At 34.8% G+C, this 24,170-nt stretch overlaps 2 protein-coding genes across 2 annotated transcripts; one reads left to right on the top strand and one right to left on the bottom strand.

The window, feature by feature from the left end:
- The first annotated feature begins 49 nt into the window (after positions 1 to 49).
- gtf2e2 (general transcription factor IIE, polypeptide 2, beta) lies at positions 50 to 22,394 on the top strand. The gene is made up of 8 exons (XM_051117708.1): positions 50 to 231; positions 1,040 to 1,203; positions 15,828 to 15,919; positions 16,654 to 16,761; positions 17,892 to 18,074; positions 19,638 to 19,731; positions 20,075 to 20,190; positions 20,347 to 22,394. Exons 2-8 carry the CDS (start codon positions 1,041 to 1,043, stop codon positions 20,464 to 20,466), a joined length of 876 nt encoding a protein of 291 aa, XP_050973665.1. The 5' UTR covers positions 50 to 231; position 1,040; the 3' UTR covers positions 20,467 to 22,394.
- On the bottom strand, positions 4,532 to 8,442 carry smim18 (small integral membrane protein 18). The gene is made up of 2 exons (XM_051117716.1): positions 8,299 to 8,442; positions 4,532 to 5,388 (listed from the first exon to the last, which is right to left on the bottom strand). The coding sequence occupies exon 2, from the start codon at positions 5,385 to 5,387 to the stop codon at positions 5,175 to 5,177; it is 213 nt and encodes a 70-aa protein (XP_050973673.1). The 5' UTR covers position 5,388; positions 8,299 to 8,442; the 3' UTR covers positions 4,532 to 5,174.
- Positions 22,395 to 24,170: the final 1,776 nt, after the last annotated feature.

Raw genomic sequence — 24,170 nt, 5'->3', positions numbered from 1 at the left:
TGACCAGCAGGCGGCACTGGACACCTGTGTTAATCACTATTAAAAACAAAGAAGAAGAGCCGCACTCTTCCGCAGGAAGTTCTTGTTGTAGTCGTGTAGCATCGCTAGCATTCTCTGACAAGCTTCTTATTTAGCTTCATCAATAAGTTAACAGCATATGGTCGCTGAGAATAATATTTAAGTTTTGTTTGAACTGTTTCTCTCTGAGAGAGAAGGCAGTGAGATATTCAGGTAACGTTCAAAGCTACTTCATTAAATTGTGGATGTGTTGCTGCATGCTTAATGTGATGTAACATGTTTCTGGCTTGGTTTTTAATTGTGGCTATAGGGCGTTTGTTGTTTATAATAAATGTCTTTTGAAATATAGACGTTTAAACGTGTTAGATATTTAATATCTACTCGGCGTTGACTGTAAATAAGTAATTTATCTTAGTATGTTAGATGTGGAAAAACTTCCATCTGGCCTCAGATATCTCTACTGGTTTGTGCATTAGATTGTCTGTTAATTAGAGATGAGAGATATGAAAGTAGTGGATACACAGTCCATGGACATCCACCACTATGTATATATAAGTGATATAACAAATTTCTTTACAGACCTAAAAAGTGTTTATTTTTAATTGAAACAGTTGAACCAGATATTGAATGAAAAGCAGCCAACGTAACTTCATCTGCCACATACATAGGAACTGGTTGATTATTACTATGGCTTTACTATTATTATTAAAAGAAATAAATGTGTCTAAACCAGTGCATATCATCTCAGGAGATGTTATGATTCTATTTCAATATATAGGTTATAGTTTATTAGTGCATTGATTTGTGATTACATGTTGTCATGTTTTCAATTATTAATAGTCCACTAATTCATAGTTTAGGCTTGCACCATACTAGTCAAACAAGCCAAACCTGCTTTATCATTTGTGTAGAGATGTATAGGCTAGCATTATTAATAGTGTCATTGAAAATGAATGAACGAATTGCTGTACACTCAAAATCAGTCAAATCAAATGATTAACTGTGTTATATGTGTGTGTAGGATGGATAAAGCTCTGCTGAGAGAGCGAGAGCTCTTTAAAAAAAGAGCTCTGTCCACTCCTGTCGTAGAGAAGAGACCAGCAGCCTCTGAGGCCTCTGGATCCTCCAAGAAGAAAAAGAGCAAACCAGATAAAGAGACATCATCATCCTCCAAAAACAACGCAGGTCAGTGAGTAGATGTGTTATGTTATTTTTTATTTATTTTTTTCAATTAAATATTGTTTGTTTGAACTTTCTATTCGTCAAAGAATTGAATGATGAATCAAAGTTCTGCAAACTGTTTTCAACATTGATAAAAATACAAAATATTTTTTAACTGCCCAATCAGCATATTGGAATGGTTTGAAAATTATGGCTGTAATGGCTGTTGAAAATTCAGCTTTGTCATCACAGGAATAAATTTACATTGACAGATAAAAATCATCTTTTTAAAAAAGAAATTAGAAAAATTTTACAAACCCCAAACTTTTGAATGGTAGTGTATGTTGAGCTTTTCTATATCGTATGGTGATATTTATTGTATTGACATTTTAACATTATTTAAATGGCATTGGCTTATTTAAACCAATTTTACAATGTTATGATTTGGGAGATGCTCAACCATAAGTTAGCTGAAGCTGTTTGCACTAGGAACAGCATCAAGCAATTGAATTTATCGTTTTTGGGAGCCCGGTACAGTGCAATCTGATTTGCTGAAGTGCTTTTCTAAAATGAAAGCAGCTTCATATCAGCTTCATCTTAGCTTCTCATCCTGTTTAGAGTAAAACCACTCTCAGTAACTAGAACAACATTGTTGATTCTTACATTTATGTCAGTGAGGCTTAAAATGTAAAACCAGGATGTATTTACTGAAATTTTGCCAGAGTTATTTTAAAAGTTGCATAATTATCCTGACAATATATTTAAAAAGCAACTAGATAATGCTTTAAAATAGGGAACACATAGGCTGCGTCTGAAAGTCTAGGCAGCTGACCTATCAAGTAATGACTTCGAAGACTGTGAAGGCAAATCCGGGAAGAGTTTTGGCCAGGCTTCAGAGGCAGTGTAATGTAACATTGTGGGTACCTAATGTTTAAGTTGTACGTTATGTATAAATGCTTTAATAATACATAAAGACCTCTATGTCATTGCCCGCTGAAGGTCTGTGCGTCAAAGAAGAACACCGAGAATGGCAGATATTTTTGATTTAAAAAATAAAAGCACTGATGCAAGTATTATAGGCTGTTTCATTATTGGTAGTAGTATATTGTAAATATTATTCTTATTTACTACTCATTTAAACCCTTTTAACATTTTTATAAAATATTATCATTACAAACAGTATTATGGTTTTTATACTAATACTATTCAAAAAGTATATCATGGTCAAGATCTCATCTGTTATGAAGTAACCAGTTTAATTTCACCCAAATATCTTTGTTTATGTAGCCTACACTGCCCTCCAAAAGTTTGGAAACGCCCTAGAAAAGTGGGGTTTTGGACAATATTGGCATGAATCCTTATTAATTTGTGATAATTTTGCACTGATAAGGGACAACACAAACTACAAAAACATTTTATTACATAAACAGTTTATACATAGAAAAAACGTACATTTTCGATTCATCAAAATATCCACCGTTAGCAGCTATTACAGCTCTGCATAATCTGGGCCTAAATTCATTGTATTCTAAACTTAATTGGCAATCAACTGTTAAAGCTATTAAGGTGTGCTGACCAAGTTTAAACCAGTAACCAGGCATCACAGCTGGCAAAGGGGCATGTCTGACTGAAGGCAGCGAAGGATACATCTATGCTGCCTTCAAAATTCGATCAGAGGAAGGTACCTCCGTAGACAGGAAATGAAGCAGAATTTCGGACGTGCCTTGATGCCTTCCCACCTTGGAATGCCTCCTCCGTAGGCAGCATTTTAGAGCTTTCAGACGCAGCCATATTCAAGTTTCTAATTTGCAACTTAATACTTAGTAAGGTAGTTGTTAAAGGAATTGTTCTGTCATTGATTACTCACCCTCATGTCATTCCACACCCCTAAGATCTTCATTTATCTTCGCGCTCTTGCGGCATGCGCGATCGCTTTAGCGTCTCTGTTCAAGCGGCAAGTGAACCCGTTATATCTTTCTCTTTACGAAATGAACATGAGTTAACATCAAAAAAGTTTGTTCTTATAAGAGAGACTCAAGTAGAATATACTGAAATGTCTCATGTAATCACTCATTCAGTATTTCAAACTGCAAAAAAAACATGTAAAGCTTGTAAACATTGCCACGTAACAATACATTTACCTCAAAATAACCATTCAGCTTCCATAAGCTCATCAGTCAGATAGAAAAATAATTATAAAGAGGAGCATTTTGCTTTATCACTATTGCATATTAATATTTTCACTTAACCTGTTATATGATAAGAAAAAAATGCAAGAAGCTATTCAGCAAGAAGAATTTAACACCACCTATTGCATTTACTAAAGAAGAAAAAAATGACTGGATGTGTGAAAGACATATGTCACCATTTATAGGATGCATTAAGAAGGAACCCAATCTACACTCGGTGGCCAAGTGATGCTTATAGTCCATGATATTGGCACAGATTCAACAACTTTGTGACTGTATATAGTTTTCAAATTTGCAAAAAAAGTGCAAAAAAATCAAAATATTAAGAAAATTGCCTTTAAAGTTGTGCAAATGATTTTAATACATTTACGGTAGGAAATGTACAAAATATCTTTATGGATCATGATTTTTACTTAATTTTCTAATGATTTTTTGCATAAAAGAAAAATCTATCATTTTTGACCCATACAGTGTTTTTTTTTTTTTTTTTTTTTTTTTTTTTTTTTTTTTTTTTTTGAATTTCTTTTCTTTTTTTTTGTCTGTTGCTACAAATATACCCTTGCTACTTATGACTGGTTTTGTGGTCCAGGGGCACAATTAATGACAGAATTTTCAATTTTTTGTGAACTATGCCTTTACATTTAGGTGTGGGGTATGATTAAGGGATCTAAAATACGGTCATGCAGAATAAGGCATTAATATGTGCTTTATAAGTACTAATAGACAGCCAGTATGCTAATAAGTAACTAGTTAGTAGGGAGAAGTGGTCCTTAAAACGGGGTGTCATCATTAGAGAATATACTGTTGTTGGGTTATTTTCTATAGCAACCCACAAAAAGGTGCTGTTTATCAGTATGCCATATTAATAAAACCAGCTATGTTGAAAAATTCTGAAAATCAGAAGAAAAAAAAATGAATCATTACATTTTCAGTCTTTATCTTTAGCTCTCATGATTGCTTGTGTATTTTAGGCCAGCAATATTATCTAGCTTTTCTTCTGATTCAGCAGCTGAACCCTTTATTAGAGGTGTAGCTAGTTTTTGTATGTGATCATAGTTGAGCAGAGCTCAAGAACAGACCTGTTTCTGCTTGTTTTTGAGCATGTAGATGAATTTAAAGGTATTTTTAGCAGCTGTTGATATTGTATGTGACCACACGTTTCTCGTGCTTATATGATTTTTATTATATTATTTTAAATACACAATTTTAAGGCATTGTAAAGATGAAACAATTGCCCTTTTTGTGCTGCTTAATATGGATATAACTCTTATTATACATAACAATTATTCACATATTAAATTTCACCTAAAAGTAAATGTAAACATACACATACAAACATTCCCTTAACTTTGAATGTAGTGTGTGATATTTGCTTTAAGTAGTCAAATCATACTGTGTGTAGAATATTAATTTTATAATACTAACATGTAAACTTTGTCATCCCACACAAAGGGAAAGATTCATTTAAACGCATCTAAAAAAATTAAACAATTTTATATAGCCATCACACAATAGTACTGAAATACTGAACGCAGACTATAAAGAGACAATGACATTCAAATACAAGCAAGTTTTCCCCTCTCTTTCTGGTTTAAATCTCATGTAATATTTTAAGCCATGGAGACACCTGTGCTGTGTATTGCTTTTGGAGCTAGTGGGAGTAGTGTGCTTCTCTCTCTGTACAAGTCTGGCGTGTTTTAAGGGACTCCAATCTGGTGAAGAGCTCTGTCCAAATCTGCAGCCATTTCCACCAATCTACTGTTGTGGTTCCTATGGAGACTGTGTCCGCTGTCACCATGGTTACAACTAAACCACCTCGTCACGCTGGCGGCGCAGGTCACGAACGGTTTTGGTTTTGGTGAAGCACCCGCAGTCCAGCAGCTCATAGAGAAATGCCAGTGTTGCGAGGGAGAGGATGGTGAGGATAAAGAGAAGGAGGATGATGAAGCAGGCAACATTCCAGCCATCGTGGAAGGGATAGATCTGCTGTATCAGAGCAGAACTGCTGGACATGTTCATCCTGCAAAGACACAGATAAATACAGTCAGTTATCAAAGAGGAAGGAATGGTAAAAAGATTGCGTGTGGGTAGGCATAAAGATAGGAAAAGAGCTGGAGGCAGGATGATTGACAGACTCAATGGCAATTTCTTCATACTGCTTTGTTTTTTGGTGTTGACGGAAAAAGTACATACATTAGAGCACGGTAAAAGTCAGTTTTTTATGCTATGCTTTAGCTGTCAATCAGACGTCTTTGTTCGTTACATTGCAGCCCATTGTTTTTGAGTATCTCGCAGCGTAAATTTAGGTTTTCAGTATACCATGTTATGTTAAAAAGAGTTATCTCTAGTTTGATGCATCTTAGTCAAGATCACAACTTCAGAATAATTCAGAATAATTATTCAGAGATTAGAGATGAGTATGAAAAGTGCATGAACAGTAGGAAGACAAGAAGTATTGGGACTTACTGTCATAAAATTGCACCTACAGTTTGTGATAATGTTAAAATTATTGTTATTTTTTTTTATAGTTCTTTTTTTAATACAATTCAATACAAGTTATTTTTAGGTTCATGCGTTGTGATTACGCATGGTGTAAAAATTACACCGTCTTTCAAAAGTTTGGAGTTGGAGTTTGTAATATTTATGAAAGAACACCCTTCATACCTAGGCTGCATTTATGTAATCAGAATTACAGTAAGAAAAGTAATATTGTGAAATATTACTACAATTTTGCAACAGTGCACAGTATTTTAATATTTTTTAAAATGTCAATTTTTTCCTGTGATGGCAAAGCTGAATTTGCCATTATGCAGAAATAATAAGAAATATTAATTTACTTATCACTGTTAAAAACAGATGTGCTGCTTCAGTTTTTTTTTGTGAAAACTGCAATGGATTCTTTAATGCTTAGAAAATTCAAAAGAGTGTTTTTGTTTTTTTAAACAAGTCTTTTACTGTCAGTTTATTCTATTTAAAGGGATAGTTCACCCAAAAATGAAAATTGTCATTAATTACTCACCGCCGTGTTGTTCCAAACCCATAATTCCTTCGTTCATCTTCGGAACACAAATTAAGATATTCTTGATGAAATCTGAGAGCTTTCTGACCCTACATAAACAGCAACGCAACTACCATGTTCAGGGTAACCAGAAAGGTAGTGGCATCAGTGGTTCAACCGTAATTTTATGAATCTACGAAAATACTGTTTGTGTGCGAAGAAGACAAAAATAACTATATTGTTCATGAAGGTAATCTCAGATTTTATCAGAACATCTTAATTTGTGTTCTGAAGATGAACGAATGTCTAACAGGTTTGGAACGACATGAAGGTGAGTTATTAATGTCAGAATTTAAAGTTTTTAGGGTAAACTATCCCTTTAATGCAGCCTTGCTTTGTTTTTTTCTTTAAAAAACAAATCTTACTAAACATTTGAATGGTAGTGTACTTGTTATATTAGCCCAAAAAGCATGTACAGATATGTGACCATGGACCACAAAACCAGTCATAAGGGTCAGTTTTTTTTTAAATTGACATTTATACATCATCTGAAAGCTGAATAAATAAGCTTTCACTATATTTTATTCATAATAAGCTAACATTGATGTATTTGTTAGGATAGGACAGTATTTGGCCAAGATACAACTATTTGAAAAAAAAAAATATATACCTTTATGGAATATGATCTTTACTTAATAACCTAATGATTTTTGGCATAAAAGAAAAATGTATAATTTTGACCCATACAATGTATTTTTGGCTATTACTACAAACATAGCCTAACCGTGCTACTTAAGACTGGTTTTGTGGTCCAGGGTCACATATAAGAAAGTACAGCTTTGTAAATCTGCTAGAAATATAATCCTGGCAGCTTTAGCATACTTTCAATATATTTTGGTTTGGGATGGACTAATCTTAATCTTGCATATTATGTATTATGCGATTGTGCTATACTAGAGAAATGAATTGAAATGAATCAGCTGACCTAGTTTGCTTGAGTGGACATTGTGTGTTGTGTAGGTTTAGACCAGAGTGGAAGCTAACGTACAACACATTTTATAGGCTTTCTCAGATAATTTGATAATCTTATATGGTGTTTGAAGTTCATTCTGATGATCTATGATTTTCTGTATTGCATACATCACTAAAGCAGGATCCGGTGCACATCAGGAATGCATTTGTAGGAGTAATTAGGTTAACCGTAACATGAGCCATGCGAAAGCATTTCTCACGCGTGTCTGATTGTGCACATACGCTTCTGCAGGAATACAGCTTCACTTTCGATCCAGCCATGACTCACAGAAGAGAGTTCCTCCATCTCCAGAGAGATTTAAACTTTTTTTCACTTTCAATTATTCACAGTTATTCATTTTTATATAAAAAAAAAGCTGGTCTTGTGACCTTAGTTTAACTCTTGTAGACTCCCCCCACAGACAAACAGAGTCTCGTCTGAAACAGACAGATGGCTCCTGCTTGTCCTGGTCTCCAGAGACCACAACCCCGAGCATCTCTCAGTATGGTGCTACCATTTTTTTTCCAAGCCATTTTCTAATGTTTGTCTCTTTTGAGAATTATAGGTGGTAATGAATGAGATTTTCTTGTTATATTTTCAGTACACAGTCAGTTTGATGCTCTCTGGTGTAATACTCTAGGACTACACAGTCAGCTTCAACTGCCTTGATCTTGCTTGTAAGTGTGTGTACAAAAGTAACACATTTGACCAAATGCTTTTGGATTGCCTCGTATGTTTGTGGCACAATATGTGCATGTATCATATAGATTTTAGTTGTGGTCGCACACCTTCGTCGTGCATATTCTCAATATGAAAGTTCAGTTACTAAAGGAATCCATTGACGTTTATATAAAGCAGAGATGGTGGTGTTTTAATCTGTATTTTGCATGTGTTGTGTGATTTATAAAAGCAGGACGTACCTGGGTGTGAGTGTCTGGGATGCAGGGTGATGGAGCAGCCTCTTGCTCGTCTCTGTGTTGTCTTTCTTGCCTCTCACACTCTCTCTCTCCCTGCCCCACCTTATTCTGGAACCGTGTATTGCACTGGCTGTTTAGAGAGTCTTTGCTTCAATGCCATTGGCTGGCTGTAATGTCTTTCAAAGCATCAGCCATCCAACCTACTGTAACGCATCTGCTCTCATTAGGTCCCGCCCACACTATGAATCATTCATGAGTCAGTGCCAAGATGCGGCTAAGACTGGCTGTGCTCCAGCTGCCAGGGTTTGAGAGCAGGGTGTGGAGGAGGAAGAGGATGTGATGCTAGGGCTACATGCACTGAGGAAACGATTATTTTTGCCACGGTTACAAAGAGCTTAAGATGGAGATAACTCGTATGAAAACAGGATGGGTGCTGATAATCAAAAAGCAAATGTGAGAAATATGATGTCATTGTTTAGTTTTTGTTCAGGTTGGCATTAGATTCACATAAGGCGGGGTGATATGGGCAAAACATTTTTTTTTTTTTTGTCAGAACATGACAAACACTTGCCAAACAGGTGAACATTTTACAAATCTGAGGTACAATATTCAAAACACTAATAATATTTACTCTATATCAAAATATGCATGAATAAACTTAAATCATTTTTTCGTTCTTAACGCCTAAACATCATGTCTTAATAAAAGACATTATGTCTTAATAAAAAAAAAATTTTTTTTAATCATGAAACAGGTTAGTGTTTTCTGACTGTGATAGCATGATGCGGATGTAAAGGGTAAATATTAGGGTAAAAATGTAAATATAAAATGTGTTTGAGGAAGGACTCTACTTTTTTTTTTTTAAATTAACCACTGGTAAAAACACTAATAGCATCTCATAATTTTGGTTAAATGTAACTGTATGGTTTCTATGATATTTGTATGAAAAACAGTCAAGTAGTACTAAATACAGTACATTTGTGACCCTGGGCCACAAAACCAGTCATAAAGGTCAGTTGTTTTTAAATTGAGAATTGTACATCATCTGAAAGCCAAAATAAATAAGCTTTCCATTGATGTATGATTTGTTAGGATACCACAATATTTGGCCGAAATCTGGAATCTGAGAGTGCAAATTCAGGATATCAAAATCAAAATATTAAGTTAGCAATACATATTGCTGAACAGAAATTAAGTTTTGATATATTCACGGTAGGAAATGTACAAAATATCTTCATGGAACATGATCTTTAAATAATCCTAATGATTTTTGGCATAAAAGAAAAATTGATAATTTTTACTCATACAATACAGGGCTGTACATTAAGCCTTGAAATGTGATTGAAATGTGATTCACTTCTCTGTGTAAAAAAAGTTACTTGTCCGGAGCAAAAAAAGCTTTTTGCCATTAACTTAACCCATTCTGAAGCAATAATCTCATCACTGCTCTATGAAGTCTTATTGTAATCAGCATATTTGTGATATTTGCCTTAAATTGATTTCTACTTTTTAACTTTATGAAGGGCAATACTTTCCTAACCTTACAAAATGTATGCATCATCATTTACGTCAAATTCTTACATTTTATCAAAACATTTAGTTAAAATAATTAGACTTTTTATGGTTGTTGCCATTAAAATGAAATCAGTATCAATAAACTCCATCTTTCCACTGCAGAGGAAACACTGAAGCTGCATCAAAAGTGCCATTTAGATGTATTTACTCAGACTGTTTAATGAAGATAAGAGGTTCTATAAATGCATCTACACAGTAAAATTGCAAATGCATAAATAATGTTATAAGATTAATGTTTTACTTTTATTTACATGTAGATCTGAAATGTTGGAAAAATGCAATACTTTTAAATATGTAACCAAACCACCAGTAGGTGGCGGAAAGTCATTGTCTTAATGAGTGAGTCACTGATTCATGCAATTCATTTAAACAGCTAATTTATTCAATAAATAAATCAACTTTATGAATGGCTCACTGAGTCATTGACTCACCTGATTCGTTCAAAAATGCTGAATCATTCAGTAATGAAATACCGCTGCGTATTGCTCGGAGATGCATGACTGTTCTACCGTGGCTTTCCTTAGAACAATTTACATTAGCAAAAACGGTCAATAATGCGTCTAAAATGTTGCCTCAACTGACGCAACCTTTAATACTGTCCATTATCAGTCACTGTTTACACTGAATGTAATAAAATCAGAATCATTCTCACCAAAGTTTTGGTGCTGCCCTAGTTATTGTTTGTTATTGATGTTTTAATTAGGTTATTTGTCTGGTCGGTCAAGTAAAATTCTCTTTCACTTGTCCTTTTACAAACTCCACTTGTCCCAGACAAGCAGACAAGTATTAATGTCGAGCTACAAATATATCCATGGTACCTACGACTGGTTTTGTGGTCCAGGGTCACTTTTAGTGTAAACAAATGCACAGATGGTATAGCTTAATAACCATTATTCCTTTAATACATTTAATATATGTCTACATTAATAATATAATAAAATTACTACGTGTATCTCACATTCTGCCACAATACCATGGTGCGGTTGTTGTTACTACAGTAAATCCATGGAAAAGCCTTCTAACGGGATTGTTCATGGCACATGTTTTTCATGTTTGTCTGTGCTGTTGAGAGCGTCAGCGCTGTTTCATCTGGCTTTAAACTAAGTCACAGAGACATTTGTGTTCTTCACTGAATTCAAGCACTTCTCGCTGGATTTCCCAACGATGGTTGCGTGATCAAGACGACCAGCCTGTAAACGCATCTCCTCATGCTGTGCTGCAGTTTGAGCTGATAATTGAGCCGTGTGGCGCCGTTAACAGGGTTACGTTCCACTTTGGGCACATAAACATTATAACATTACAACATTACAAACATTATAACAGTCCCCGGGGGACTAGGAAAGACCACACGCACATCCCCATCTACATTGATGGCCCGAAGTAGAGCAGTAACTAGTTTGTACAAGGGAAATGAAGCGTCGTCTTCACCCGTTCTGGCATGCTGTTCACTTGTGTTGGGCTTGTTTACATCAGATTGGGCATACAAAAAAATCTAACAGTGTATTTTGTAAATTTATATTTTCACACACATACACACAGCCAATGTCATGCTTTCTTTTTCTATGCACAAGAATGATTTTGATCACTACTTTCCTGTCAAGTAAGGGTACTGTTGTCAGTGGAAACGCGAGCCGGATCAGGGTGTTCTGTCCCGATTCGAATCGTACTGTACTGTACTGAATTGCATTGCTCGGTGGAAATGAGCCAAAAGACACTTACCAGAATGCTGCCTACGAAGGGTGAAAAGCATTATCAAAGATGCATCTAACCTAGGCAATGGACTGTTTACTCCTCTCCCATCTGGGAGACGTTATAGACGTTTTCGCTGTCACAGCAGCAAACTCGAGAACAGTTTCTTTCCCTCGGCTGTCAGCCTACTAAACATTAAATTTAAACATCCTACTCTGCCCAGCTAATACTATTTATCAAAGAAACTGTAGAGGATTATTGGCTATTATTGTTGGACATTCCTTTGAATTCATGATGCCCATTGCCCTGATATGTAGGCCTGTCACGATTATTAAATAACCGTCCGATCACGGTTATTTCATCTATTGCGCTTCTTTAGAAACGACAAAAAAGGCAGTGCTTTCATATAGGCCATGTACACACTGTAAGTTTCAGGAGTGACAACATCATTTAGACTCACTTACTAAACTGTGATGATTGACAGCTTGGAAACTATAGCAACGTTTCACATGTTTAGTATCTGTTATTGTGACAAAAGTAATAGTGACAAAATGCCCGTTGTTCTGTTTGATCAGTTTGCCTTCTCAAATCATCACGACTTGCCTAAAATAAAACCTATAGATATAAAACTATTCAAGTATAAAACGATGTCCGTTTAAATGTTAAACCTAGATAAGTATGCGCTTTTTTTTTTAGTGGAAACTATGTAAAAATGATCTGTTATTTTTGCTCACAAAGGTAAGAGTAATACATCATTCAGAACTGTAAAGGGTCTACTTTTATTTGTGTGCACTCTCTATATCAACAAAATGTTACAAACAGAGCTTTTATAAAATAAAGAAAACAAACATGATGTGCTTTCTGCAGTCTTGTTCTTTTACAGGAGTGCTTCACAAAAATGAACAAACTCAGCGCATACATGCCTCACAGACACTATATATATATATATATATATATATACACGTATATGTATGTGTGTGTGTGTGTATATATGTGTGTATATATATATATGTGTATATATATGTATGTGTGTGTATGTATGTGTATATATACATACATATATATATATATATATATATATATATATATATATATATATATATATATATATACATAGATAGATAGATACATAGATAGATAGATAGATAGATAGATAGATAGATAGATAGATAGATAGATAGATAGATAGAGATATAGATATAGAGATAGATAGATAGATAGATAGATATAGATAGATAGATAGATATAGATAGATAGATATAGATAGATAGATAGATAGATAGATAGATAGATAGATAGATAGATAGATAGATAGAAAGCTTTAAATTATTACTTAATAAAATAAAACGTATCGAAAACAAAAACTCTTTCATTATACAATCCACAAAAAGACGCGTCCAAAGAGGAGATTGCGAGTCAGGATCTTTTGCTTATTTATTAATAAATAATTAAAATATCTCCTTACTATTTCTCATTCATTGTAATTACTTTTGCCAGTGCTTTGTGACAGCTGCTCTGAAGACACTACTGCTGGCTGAGACACTAAACGCCATTCGAGTCTCGAAAGTGAAAGCGAAATTGTTGTTTCCATCAGCTCAGCAATTTTTTTTTTCCATCACCGTAATTAATGGATGTCTAAAATGTAGCAATAACAAGAAGCCTAAAACAGGCCTGATTCTCGGCCCATGTCTGAGCTATGACATGAAAATTGGCCCGAAGTCCAGCCCTAGGGGCATAAAAAGTCAGCTAAAATGCAGGGCTCTATACTGCATAGCATTTCTGTAAAAGGGGTTGTCACTAATGTTAGCTGTATTTTTCGGGAGTTAATGCAGTTGTCACTCCTGTATTTTATTGAATTGTGTGTGTACAGAACATGATTGAGGAGTAAAAGGTGAACTGACAACCGAATTTAGCTGCAGTGTGTATGTGGCCAGAACGGTCGCAGAGAGGACAGAATAGACGTGATAGCACAAAATACTGTACTGGCACAGCAAATTCACTGTTCATGATTCTCGAAATATTAGAAGAATAATCTAAAGATTGGGGTGGGGGTTTATATGAAAATGTCTCCGAAGGTAAAATTGGTTTTCAAAAAAATTGTCAGTATCCAAAACCAGACAATTAATCGACATTATTGCAGTTATTTCTTAGACAATTATTTGTCAGCCAATATGGTCACTGACCTTATGTTTATATATTTACTAATACCCCATTCTGAATAATGTACTTTTTGTGTTTTATACTTCTCATTTGCAGCCTACTGTACTGTATCCACACTGCACAATATTAAGTAGATTTAAAATGCAATTCACATAGAACGTGTTTTGGCTTGGAAAATGCAGCCTGCAAAGTTTCGGTAGTGTGACCACATCTTAAGTCTGTGCACAAAAGCTTGGGCAGCTTACTTGCCTTGTGTCCTTTAAGACACGCAGTGTTTGCGCAAGGTACCTTCTGTTTCGGACAGGCTTTTGGGGCAGCATTTAATGACCTACAGCAAAACAAATAGAGCTCTATGTAATATTTAATTACTACAATAATTTTTTGAAATGAAATCCAAAGTTGAAAAAGTTGTTCAGAAACATGCTTCTAAACACATACTGAACTCCAACCACAACATTCGCTTTTTTATTGTCACAGAATCAAACACAAAGGATATAAATGGGAGCGAAGGATGGATCTATGCATCCTTCAAAACTTGATCAGATGAAGGTATCTCAGTGGACAGGATGTGACACGATCATAGGATTCTGATGTGCCTTGATGCCTTCCTACCTCTGTATGCTGCCTGCACAGGCAGCATTTTCCGCTTTCAGATGCAGCATAAAAATAACATCTTTAGATAATGCGTTTTTTTCGTATAAGCAACCACTCTGGTTTATGTTTCACTAACCTTTAGTGCGCCAAAAAGTTCATTTTGAGACCTCACTGAAAGAAGTAATGAGAACTTGGATGTTTATTCAGTGAGGTATTTGTCAGACTGATTCAAAATAACAACTACCGAGTCTTTTGAACAATTTATTAAAAGAACCAACTCATTTTTTTGTGAGCCAGACTTGCACTCGTTGTGCTGTATGTTTGTTTTTGTGTGCAGCCCACAGGGACATCTCAGTAGAAAAAGGTGTTATTTTGCGGTATGTAGTCTTTAAATCATAACTTGAATCAGACTGCAAACTCATATTAACAACTCTGGTACATATGATTTTGTGGCGTTGTAGATTTAGAAACAAAAAGCGTTGCAGGAAATACAAAATGTGTGTGTGACATCTAAATTTGTATCTTTTTATAATTGAGTATTGTTCACTAGCCTAGTTACACTGGGGATGAAAAATATATATTTTTAAAAAAGATATAAACTTTGGGTTAATAAGGTAAGGTAATATTATTTCATTGTGAGCCAGGCTGCTTACATAAAACACAGATCCTCAAAAATACAAACATACATAATCATTTCAGTAATTAAACATAAAATATAACCACATATGAGCATAAAATAAGCATGGTATTGCCCAAAAAATGCGCCCAGACAAAATGCAAAATATGTGAGGAATTTACTGCAACTTATGTTTATTAAGAATGCATAAATAACTGGTTTCCCATATAGCAGGCAGCTGTTGATATCATGTTATCTTTGAGCTCAAAGAAGATATAAAATCCATAGCAGCAACAAACAAGCTGAGCAAACAAGTGATGTGAAGTGATAACAGTTGCTGAAATGAATGTTTAATATTTATACTGTGCTTACCTAGAATTAATATAATAACAGTGCAGCTCTGTTATTGTCATTATACTGCGTATCAAACTATTGTGTATGTTTTTTTTTTTTTGTTTTGTTTTTTTAAGTTAGAATAGAATAGAAGACTGGTTTGCTGTCATGCGGATGAAATCTGTTTTTGTCAGAGCTTTTACTTTTCGTTAGAGAAAGTGTTGTCAAATGGATTACATCAAACGAATGAATTAAGGCATCTGAATGGCTAGAGTGCTTTTTCACTTTGCGCTTTGTCAAAATAGACCTTTTTGTTGCCGTTTTGTTTGCTTTTTCATTTCACTCTTGGTTTTTGGTGTTTCTTTAGTACGAAAGTGTCTGCTGACAGCAGAAAGAATTGTAAATGGTGTGGAATATAACTGCCAGAAACTAACTTTGTGTTTGAAAACAACATGTGTTATTACTTTCATTGTCATTTGAAAGGATTGGTTATAGTAGTTCTGCATTAATAGTCTACTAGTTGCAGCACTTACTTATTATAGTCTTTTATGTCTTCTCTTTTCAGATCCCAGCAATGGTTCCTTCAATCTCAAAGCACTTTCTGGGAGTTCAGGATACAAATTTGGAGTTTTGGCCCGAATTGTCAACTACATGAAGGTAATACAAAAATACACACATTTTCTAACTTTTCCACAATCTGGTGGTCTGTTCAACATGCAAACATTTGCTGCAGTGTCTGTCATTTGTCGTTTTTCTTGCTGCTTTATGATCATTTCCTATCTCACATTAGTGCACATAACACACAGATCTTTATTGAAAAGGTTTATTTTAACTCAGAAGGAGATTTCTGCAATTCAGAAGACAATTCCCAGAGGAAGACTCATGGGAATGAAATTATCGTGAGCTGAGCAATCCTCACTGTCATTAAACACATGCTCCCTCCATCAAATGCCATGGGAAATGCCTTTCAATCTCAGCACATCTATTGCCAGGGTTATGTTTGTACCAATATTGTGATCTAAAATGAGGATTTCTTCTGTTCGTTTGTGAAGGTTTTCATGTTGTGTGCTTGAAAAACAGACAAAAGGGACTGAAACAGTTTTTCCCCTAAAGTTTCTCCATTTGAACTAAATAAACACTGTGAAATTTTGCACTAATGTGACTAATGTGCATTGTCAGAGTCATTTTACTGTTGTTTCGTACACACTGTATCACACTTTGTGTGTGTGTGTGTCAGCCTTGGCAGTTCCCCACAGTGAAATGATGTACTCTCTCTAACATGACAGTAATTAAAGGCTGTCAGGCTATAATCCACAGATGCAGATGTAGCTGTGACAAGTTTAAACTCTCTCTTTTTACATCTCTTTATCTTTCCATTCTTTCCTTTCCAGACAAGGCACCAGAGAGGTGACACTCATCATTTGACTCTGGATGAAATTCTGGATGAGACTAAGCTGCTGGACATTGGCATGAAGCAGAAGCAGTGGCTTATGAGCGAGGTGTGTGTGTGGGCATGAGAAAAAGACATTTGCTCTCATTTACTAATAATTGCTTGGATTTTTTTGTATTCATAGGCACAGGAGAACTTCTCATGGAAAAAAAAAATTCTGCCTAATTCACAACAATCAAATAAAAATCAAATTTTCTCGGAACACCCTGTCGGGGTTTGTTTTATGATAGAAGAAAAATACTGCAGAATACTTCATGAGTATTGAACTAACACATTTTTGAAATTAGTTGCATGAGACAAGTCAATTATATAAGTTTAGCTGTTTTTATACAAAATTAGGGTTAATTAAATTAGATGTTAATAAGTTTATTTTAAGTTAATAAGTTTTAGTGATTAAAATGATTACATTATATGTTAATTAATCATATTTAGTCATGTGTATCACTGTTTACTGAAAAAGGCACCAAATTAAGATACTTCAGTGACATTACTGCTGCAGACGAGTCAAGCATGGAATAGACGGAGCAGCTTTAAAAGTCAATATTGTTTTATTTCCATGTCTTTGAACATAATTATATTGCATCGCTGTCCTGAAGACCACATATATCTAAGAGAGTAAAGCTGTCAATCTGTCTCGTATCTAAAATAAAAATAAAATACAGGCCGAAAACAAGAGCACATCCTGTGTGAATTGCCCCTAAATTGGTTTGACGTCGTCTTTAGTTTTATTTATTAGTTATTATTATTAATAATTTTATAAATGATTATTGTTTTTGCTTTTTTTAATTCTTTTTTTGCTTTGGTTTTAGTTTGTTTCTATAGAAAAAGAACATGTTTTGTGTGTTCTTGGAGTGGTATGGTAATGCATGTTTTCTGTAGTAGCAGCTGGACTTGCACTGATTGCACAATTTGTAAAAATATGCTTTGCGTGTAGGTGGTACTTGAATTGCTTGGGTGGTAGGAACATTTCTTATTTGATTTACATATGGTTGTGAGGCCACGTATTATTATTCTTCACATATTACAATTTGTTTTGACCACAGAATGCCATGATTGACCAATCAAAATCATATGTTCCAGGGAGCCATGTAATAACACATAATATTCCTTTTCAAGGGCAGGAGAACATTCAAAAAAGGAAATCTCAATCTCTCTCTCTGCCTCTCTCCCTCCCTCCAGGCATTAGCAAGTAATCCTAAGATTGATGTGCGGGAAGGAAAATATGCCTTTAAACCCAAGTATCATCTGAAGGATAAGAAAGCTCTGCTAAGACTACTGGACAAACACGATCAGCTGGGTCTAGGAGGAGTGTTACTAGACGACGTTGAAGAGGGTCTACCCAACTCAGCCAAAGCTATTAAAGTAACATCATACTGTATTTTTATTTATTTATTTATTTTCCAAAATTTTAGTTTAAAAAAAAAATAGGTGGAACTTTTTCTAGACAGAGCATTTAAAGCATCAGGTACACAGATTCTTCAGAATGTTTTGAGGCATCATTAAACAATTCAGTCATTCATTCATTCGTTTAATTTAACATTTTCAAATACTGATTTTTATGAAAGTCTGTTTCTGCCACTGAATAGCAAATAAAAAAGGTAATTGTGACTTTTTATCTCGCAATTGTGAGTTTACATCTCAGTCTTTTTTTCCCCCTCAAAATCATACTTTATAACTCACAATTTTGAGAAAAAGTCAGAATTATAAGAATCTAAACTCACAATTGTGAGGAAAAAAGTCTGATTTGAAAAAATACCTTTTTATCGGAATTGTGAGATATAAACTCGTAATTACAAGTTATAAAGTCAGAATTGCGAGTTAAACACAATTGAGAAATAAACTCAATTATGAGAAAAAGTTGCAATTCTGAGAAATAAAGTCAGAACTGTGTGAAAAACTTGCAAATCTGACTTTTTTCTTATCTCAATATGAACTCACAATTACATTATAAAGTCTACTGCGAGACAAACTTGCAATTTTAAGAAAAAATAAATCACAATTCAGAGAAAGTCGCAATTCTGAGAAATAAACTTAGAATTCTGAGGAAATATTTGCAATTCTGAGAAATAAAGTCAATACTGCATGATATAAACTTGCAAATCTGGCCTTTTTCCCTTAGAATCACATGATATAAACTCGATTTCGAGTTATGAAGTCAGAATTGTGAGACAAACTCAATTTGGAGAAAAAGTAACAATTATGAGAAATAAAGTCAGAATTGCATGACAAACTTGCAATTGTGAGTTTTAATGTTAAAATTTCGAGACACTCAAAATTCGGAGGAAAAAGTCACAATTCTGATAAAGTCTGAATTGTGATATAAACTCACAAATCTGACTTTTTTTTTCAGAATTGCGTGATATAAACTCGCATTTACGAGTTATAAAGTTAGAATTGCGAGACAAACTAAATTCTGAGAAATAAACGCGCAGTTCTGAGGAAAAAGTTGCAATTCTGAGAAATAAAATCAGAATTGCAAGATATAAACTCACAATTTTGACTCTTTATAGCTCACAGTTTGAAAGTGACTTTTTTCCTCAGAATTGCCTGAATTGCCTGTTCATGTCTGCTTATTGCAATTCTGATTTTGTAACATGCAATTGTGAATTATAAAGTCAGAATTGCAATTTTGAGAAATAAACTCGCAATTCTAAGAAATTAAGTCAGAATTGTGAGAGAAGTTGCAGTAATTTTTTTTTTTTTTTTTTTTTTTTATTATTATTATTATTATTATTATTTTATTCAGTGACAAACGGCCTTCCATAACTTTTATCTAATTTGCACCTAAATTGTGTTTAATATTTATTTAGAAATAGTTTATCTGCCAGCTGACTTTCTGTATTTAATGTGTAGTTCTTAGTAATAAAGAAGCAAATTAGCTGTTTTAAGATTTAAAATATTAATTTTTGGTTTTATTTTGTTCAGGCACTTGGGGATCAGATTATATTTGTGACCAGGCCAGATAAGAAGAAGGTTCTTTTCTACAATGACAAACACTGTCAGTTTGTTGTTGATGAAGGTATGTGAGGATCATTATTATTTAAGAGTGATTAATTTTGACCTGATGTAGCATTGTTGGATACCGTCTATAACAGGGGTGGTGAACTTCGGTCCTGGAGAGCTGCAGCCCTGCAGAGTTCAGCTCCAACCCTAATTAAAACTCACCTGCCTGTTGCTTTCTACTAACCCTTCAGACCTTGATTAGCTTGTTCAGGTGCGTTTGATTAGGGTTGAAGCAAAACTATGCAGGGCTGCGGCTCTCCAGGACCGACGTTCACCACCCCTGGTCTATAATATAAGAAGAGTTCTGGTAATTCAGGTGGAGCTTCTCTATAGTAATGTCAGTGTCTTTCATTCTCCAGAGTTCCAAAAGCTGTGGCGCAGCGTTCCTGTTGATTCCATAGATGAGGAAAAGATCGAAGAGTACCTGAAGAAACAGGGCATATCATCCATGCAGGAGACAGGACCAAAGAAAATAGTGTGTTCTATTTCTTACACACCTACAGATAAACATACAGATAAACATGCAGAGAAACGAACACAAAACTCACTCCAGATTGGCTGGTTTATGCATATTTGTGTGTGAGTAAGTGGTTGCCGTGAGGTTAACGTGATTTTTGATTGGCTGTTGCAGGCACCCATTCAAAAGAGGAAGAAACCTGGAAGCCAGAAAAAGAGACGGTTTAAGACTCATAATGATCATCTGAACGGAGTACTGGAGGACTACTCTGAGGGAGTTCCCTCCAAGAAGTGACACACATGCAGCTTTAAAGGCTCAAAGTGACAAGACTGATATCTGTGTGATGTTTGTATATCTGATCTAGCGTATTATTGCCAAAACCGTAAAGACATGCAGACACACACATACACACACCTTAGAACTGTACTGAGTGACACGAATGTGAACGGATTGTAAATATTTTCTTTCTACTGTTACGTTTTACTTTTTGCTAGTGCTTTAAAAATGGACATTTAAGCTCTTCTTTTTTAGATTTAAAGATTAAACAAGAGCAGTCAAACCACATCCAAGTTATTTATGTGTTATTATTTATATATGTATATACATTTCCTTGCTAAATTTTCACGTTTTATATCGCATCATTGTTAAAGGGGTCATCGGCTGCAAAGTTCACTTTTACATGTTGTTTGAACATTAATGTGTATGTACACATCTACCCTATAATGATAAAAATCCATGCAGTGGTTTTTAATTAATCTGTAAAAATAACATCCCCTTTTTCAAATCGAGCCATTCTCAAAAGCTCTGGTGTGGCGTCACACCAACAGAGGCCACTCCCACGATAGTTGATTGACATGAGCGTCTTACCTCAGACCCGCCCTAAATCAGCTGTAACAGTCCGACCGCCATCGATGCCGGAGCAGGGATGCAAGTTAGACAAGAATATCTCCGACTGAGTGATTGAGGTGTTGTGTTGCGTTGCTGGATGTAATAATGAACATAGTGGTCGTCATTTACTCCCGACATCTGTGCCACTGAAGATGCAGTGAATTACGTTTGTTTGTGAATGGAATGTGCCTCCCAATCTACACAAATGCATCTATGTTTGCGCAAATCATTCGTGATCCAGCTTCACTTACAGCAGAAGTGAGTATAAGGTTTTGTTTTTTTTTTTTTTTTTATGAATCCAATCACCTTTCCTAATAACATGCTAGTTGGCAAGTTTTGCGGCTAAAGTAAACAATCGCTTAGAGCACAGCTGGTCACTCCACAGAGAGAAGAGAGGGGGCGGGGCGAGCAGAGCTCGTTTGCATTTAAAGGAACAATCCCTCAGAATGGGTTGATTTTTGACAAGGTAAAATAAGGGTGTTGATTTACACTACCATTGAGAATTTTTAACCAAAGTATATCATAGACTTTTCATTAATACCCTAAAGAATCATATCAACTTGTGGAAAATGGGCATCTGATGACCCCTTTAAACTGCTTTAAATTATTTCACCACCCCCACGTCAATCTACACTCCATACAACATAATGACAAAGCACAAAACAGATTTGTGACAACTTTGCAACTTTATTAAAAATAAATAAAGTAACTTAGATGAAGCATCTTTACAGCCTCAAGTATTTTAGGGTATGATGTGACAAGTTTCACACATCTGCATTTGGCAATTATCTGCCATTCTTCACCTCACTTCTTCACCACTCAAGCTCTGTAAGCTTGTATGGGGGCTGGCAGACATTTTTAGATTTCTCCAGAAATATTTGATTGCATTTAAGCCATGGCTCTGGCTGGGCCACTCAAGGACATTCACAGAGTTGTCTATAAGCCCCTCTTGCTGTGTGCTTACTAGGGTCATTGTCCTGTTGAAAGGTGAACCTTCTGCCCAGTCTGAGATTCTGAAAGCTCTGGACTAGGTTTTCATTAAAGCTATCTCCATATTTTGCTGTGTTGAGCTTTATACTTGCACAATGGAATAATTTCAGTTTTTTATTCTAATAAATTTGCAAAGGTGTTACAAACCTGTTTTTCACTTTAACATAAGGCTGCAACATAACAAAAGGTGCAAAAATTATGATTATGGATTATGCTGTTGTTGTTTTTTTTTATTTTATTTTAACTTTAGTTTCATTTCAGAATCAGCAGCACAACTGTGCAATAACAATAAAAATGTTTCTTGAATAAGAGTCCAAACAGCTAATAAAAGCATGAACAATTAATCCACGACTCCATCCATCAGTTAACACTTTGTAAAGTGAAAAGCTGTGTGTTTGTAATGAACAAATCCATCAAACTGTTGTTTCCAGCTAAAATCCTTTATTTACAATATTGCTTTCTTCAGGGAAAATGATATCTAAGGACAGAAATATCCACATGCGAAAACAGTCCAGAACAGTTTTAAACAAATATGTTGGTGGATTTTGATGTGAGAGGACAATTAGAGATGGACTTCTTCCATCTCTTTTTATATTATGGACCGTATGGGTTATTGCAAATGTATTTTGGCCAGAAGCAATGGTTTAAAGTTAAATTACCTTAATCTGATGGATTGGTTTCTTAGAAACATGAAGCTTTTTACTTCACAATGCCTCATTCTGACGGCACTTATTCACTGCAAAGAATCCAGTGGTGAGTGATGCAATGCTAAATTTCTCCAAATCTGTTCTGATGAAGAAACAAACACATCTATACTTAGATGGACTTCATAGGGTGAGTACATTTTCATTTAAAAATCATCATCATGAGATGATTAATTATTTAATCATTTAAGATCATTAATATTTAAGTCACAATTTCTGTTTTATAGGTTTACCAAAGCAGATTCTAAATCAAGTCCTTTGTTTCAGATCTTGTTATAGAGAATGAACTGTTATGGAGTAAATTCAAACGGAAAACAGAATTGTCTGATTGCATTGTCTGAAGAAATCCTGACTTGAGTTATAAAAAACAAATGATCTTACACAGAAGCAGTTCTGGCACAGACAGAAAAAATAGTATTTTCAAATGAATAGACGCACTTGATCAGAACACCTCTTGTTGCTAGGCACCTCTTGTCATGCATAAATGTGAGTGTGAACCGCTACGGTTCATGTCTTCATCAGAAGGTTCTTAATGGTGGTTTTGATGGCACGTGACGGCTCTGCAAGGCTTCTGCTTTGTGTCAAATTGATAATGTGCATGTAGGCTGAAAGATTTCATATAATACAGTGTCTTCATTTTCAAGGCCCAGACTCGATGGAAAAAAAAGCATAATTGCTTTGCAGCCTGTTGTTTTGTTTGGAATGTTTTGTCCCAAAATTAGCCTGCTTTTAAAAATCATTTAGCATTATTGAACTGTTAAAATCTGACATTCTGATGTGGCCATTCAAAATATTCTAGTCAAATATTTCTCAACAATATAGCACTTTTACCCCCCTTAGAGTTATGGAAATTAATCTCCAGTTTATTAAATGTGATTTAATAAATGAAAATGAAATATTCATAAAATTACTGCAAGGTCTTGTGTTTACTGAATATAAAGTCTTTCGGATTCCTGGGCTTACAAGCGGTTTACCAAGGGGAACATTAACATGACTGAAAATTAGTGTACCTTGGTGCTTGCTGATCCCTACTGGATTTTGGAGCCTTGTTTATGAATCTAGTCTTGAAAATGAATAAATCAGTAGGAGTTATGTTTCTCCATCTGTTAGAGCCTGGAGACCTTCCTAGTGTACTGCAGTTGTGTTAAGGATTTCTTAGTATTTTATATTTATGTAGAGGAGGATTTGTTGTTATGTAAAGAATATTTATGAGGTTATCACACAAACAGGGCAGAGGATGGAGGTGTGAGCATTCATTATTTATTTTGTCCAGTTGTTAATGCTTGTATTTCTGATGCTGAAGTCTTTTAAAAAGGTAAAACATCTTACAGTCTATAAAACGTTATTCAATTATACAAGCAACATTCATTTATTTATTTTAAAGGAGAAGTTCACTTTCAGAATAAAAGATTCCTT

Source organism: Labeo rohita, chromosome 1, assembly GCF_022985175.1.
Source record: "Labeo rohita strain BAU-BD-2019 chromosome 1, IGBB_LRoh.1.0, whole genome shotgun sequence".
Classification (NCBI taxonomy): Eukaryota; Metazoa; Chordata; class Actinopteri; order Cypriniformes; family Cyprinidae; genus Labeo; species Labeo rohita.
Note: the sequence above shows the minus strand (reverse complement) of the source record. Positions and strands in the feature narration are given on the sequence as shown.

Coding starts and splice junctions, on each gene's coding strand:
- gtf2e2 (XM_051117708.1), top strand. CDS start 1,041: ATGGATAAAGCTCTGCTGAGAGAGCGAGAGCTCTTTAAAAAAAGAGCT. Junction 18,075..19,637: donor ACTCAGCCAAAGCTATTAAA/GTAACATCATAC, acceptor TATTTTGTTCAG/GCACTTGGGGATCAGATTAT. Junction 20,191..20,346: donor AGACAGGACCAAAGAAAATA/GTGTGTTCTATT, acceptor TGGCTGTTGCAG/GCACCCATTCAAAAGAGGAA.
- smim18 (XM_051117716.1), bottom strand. CDS start 5,387: ATGAACATGTCCAGCAGTTCTGCTCTGATACAGCAGATCTATCCCTTC.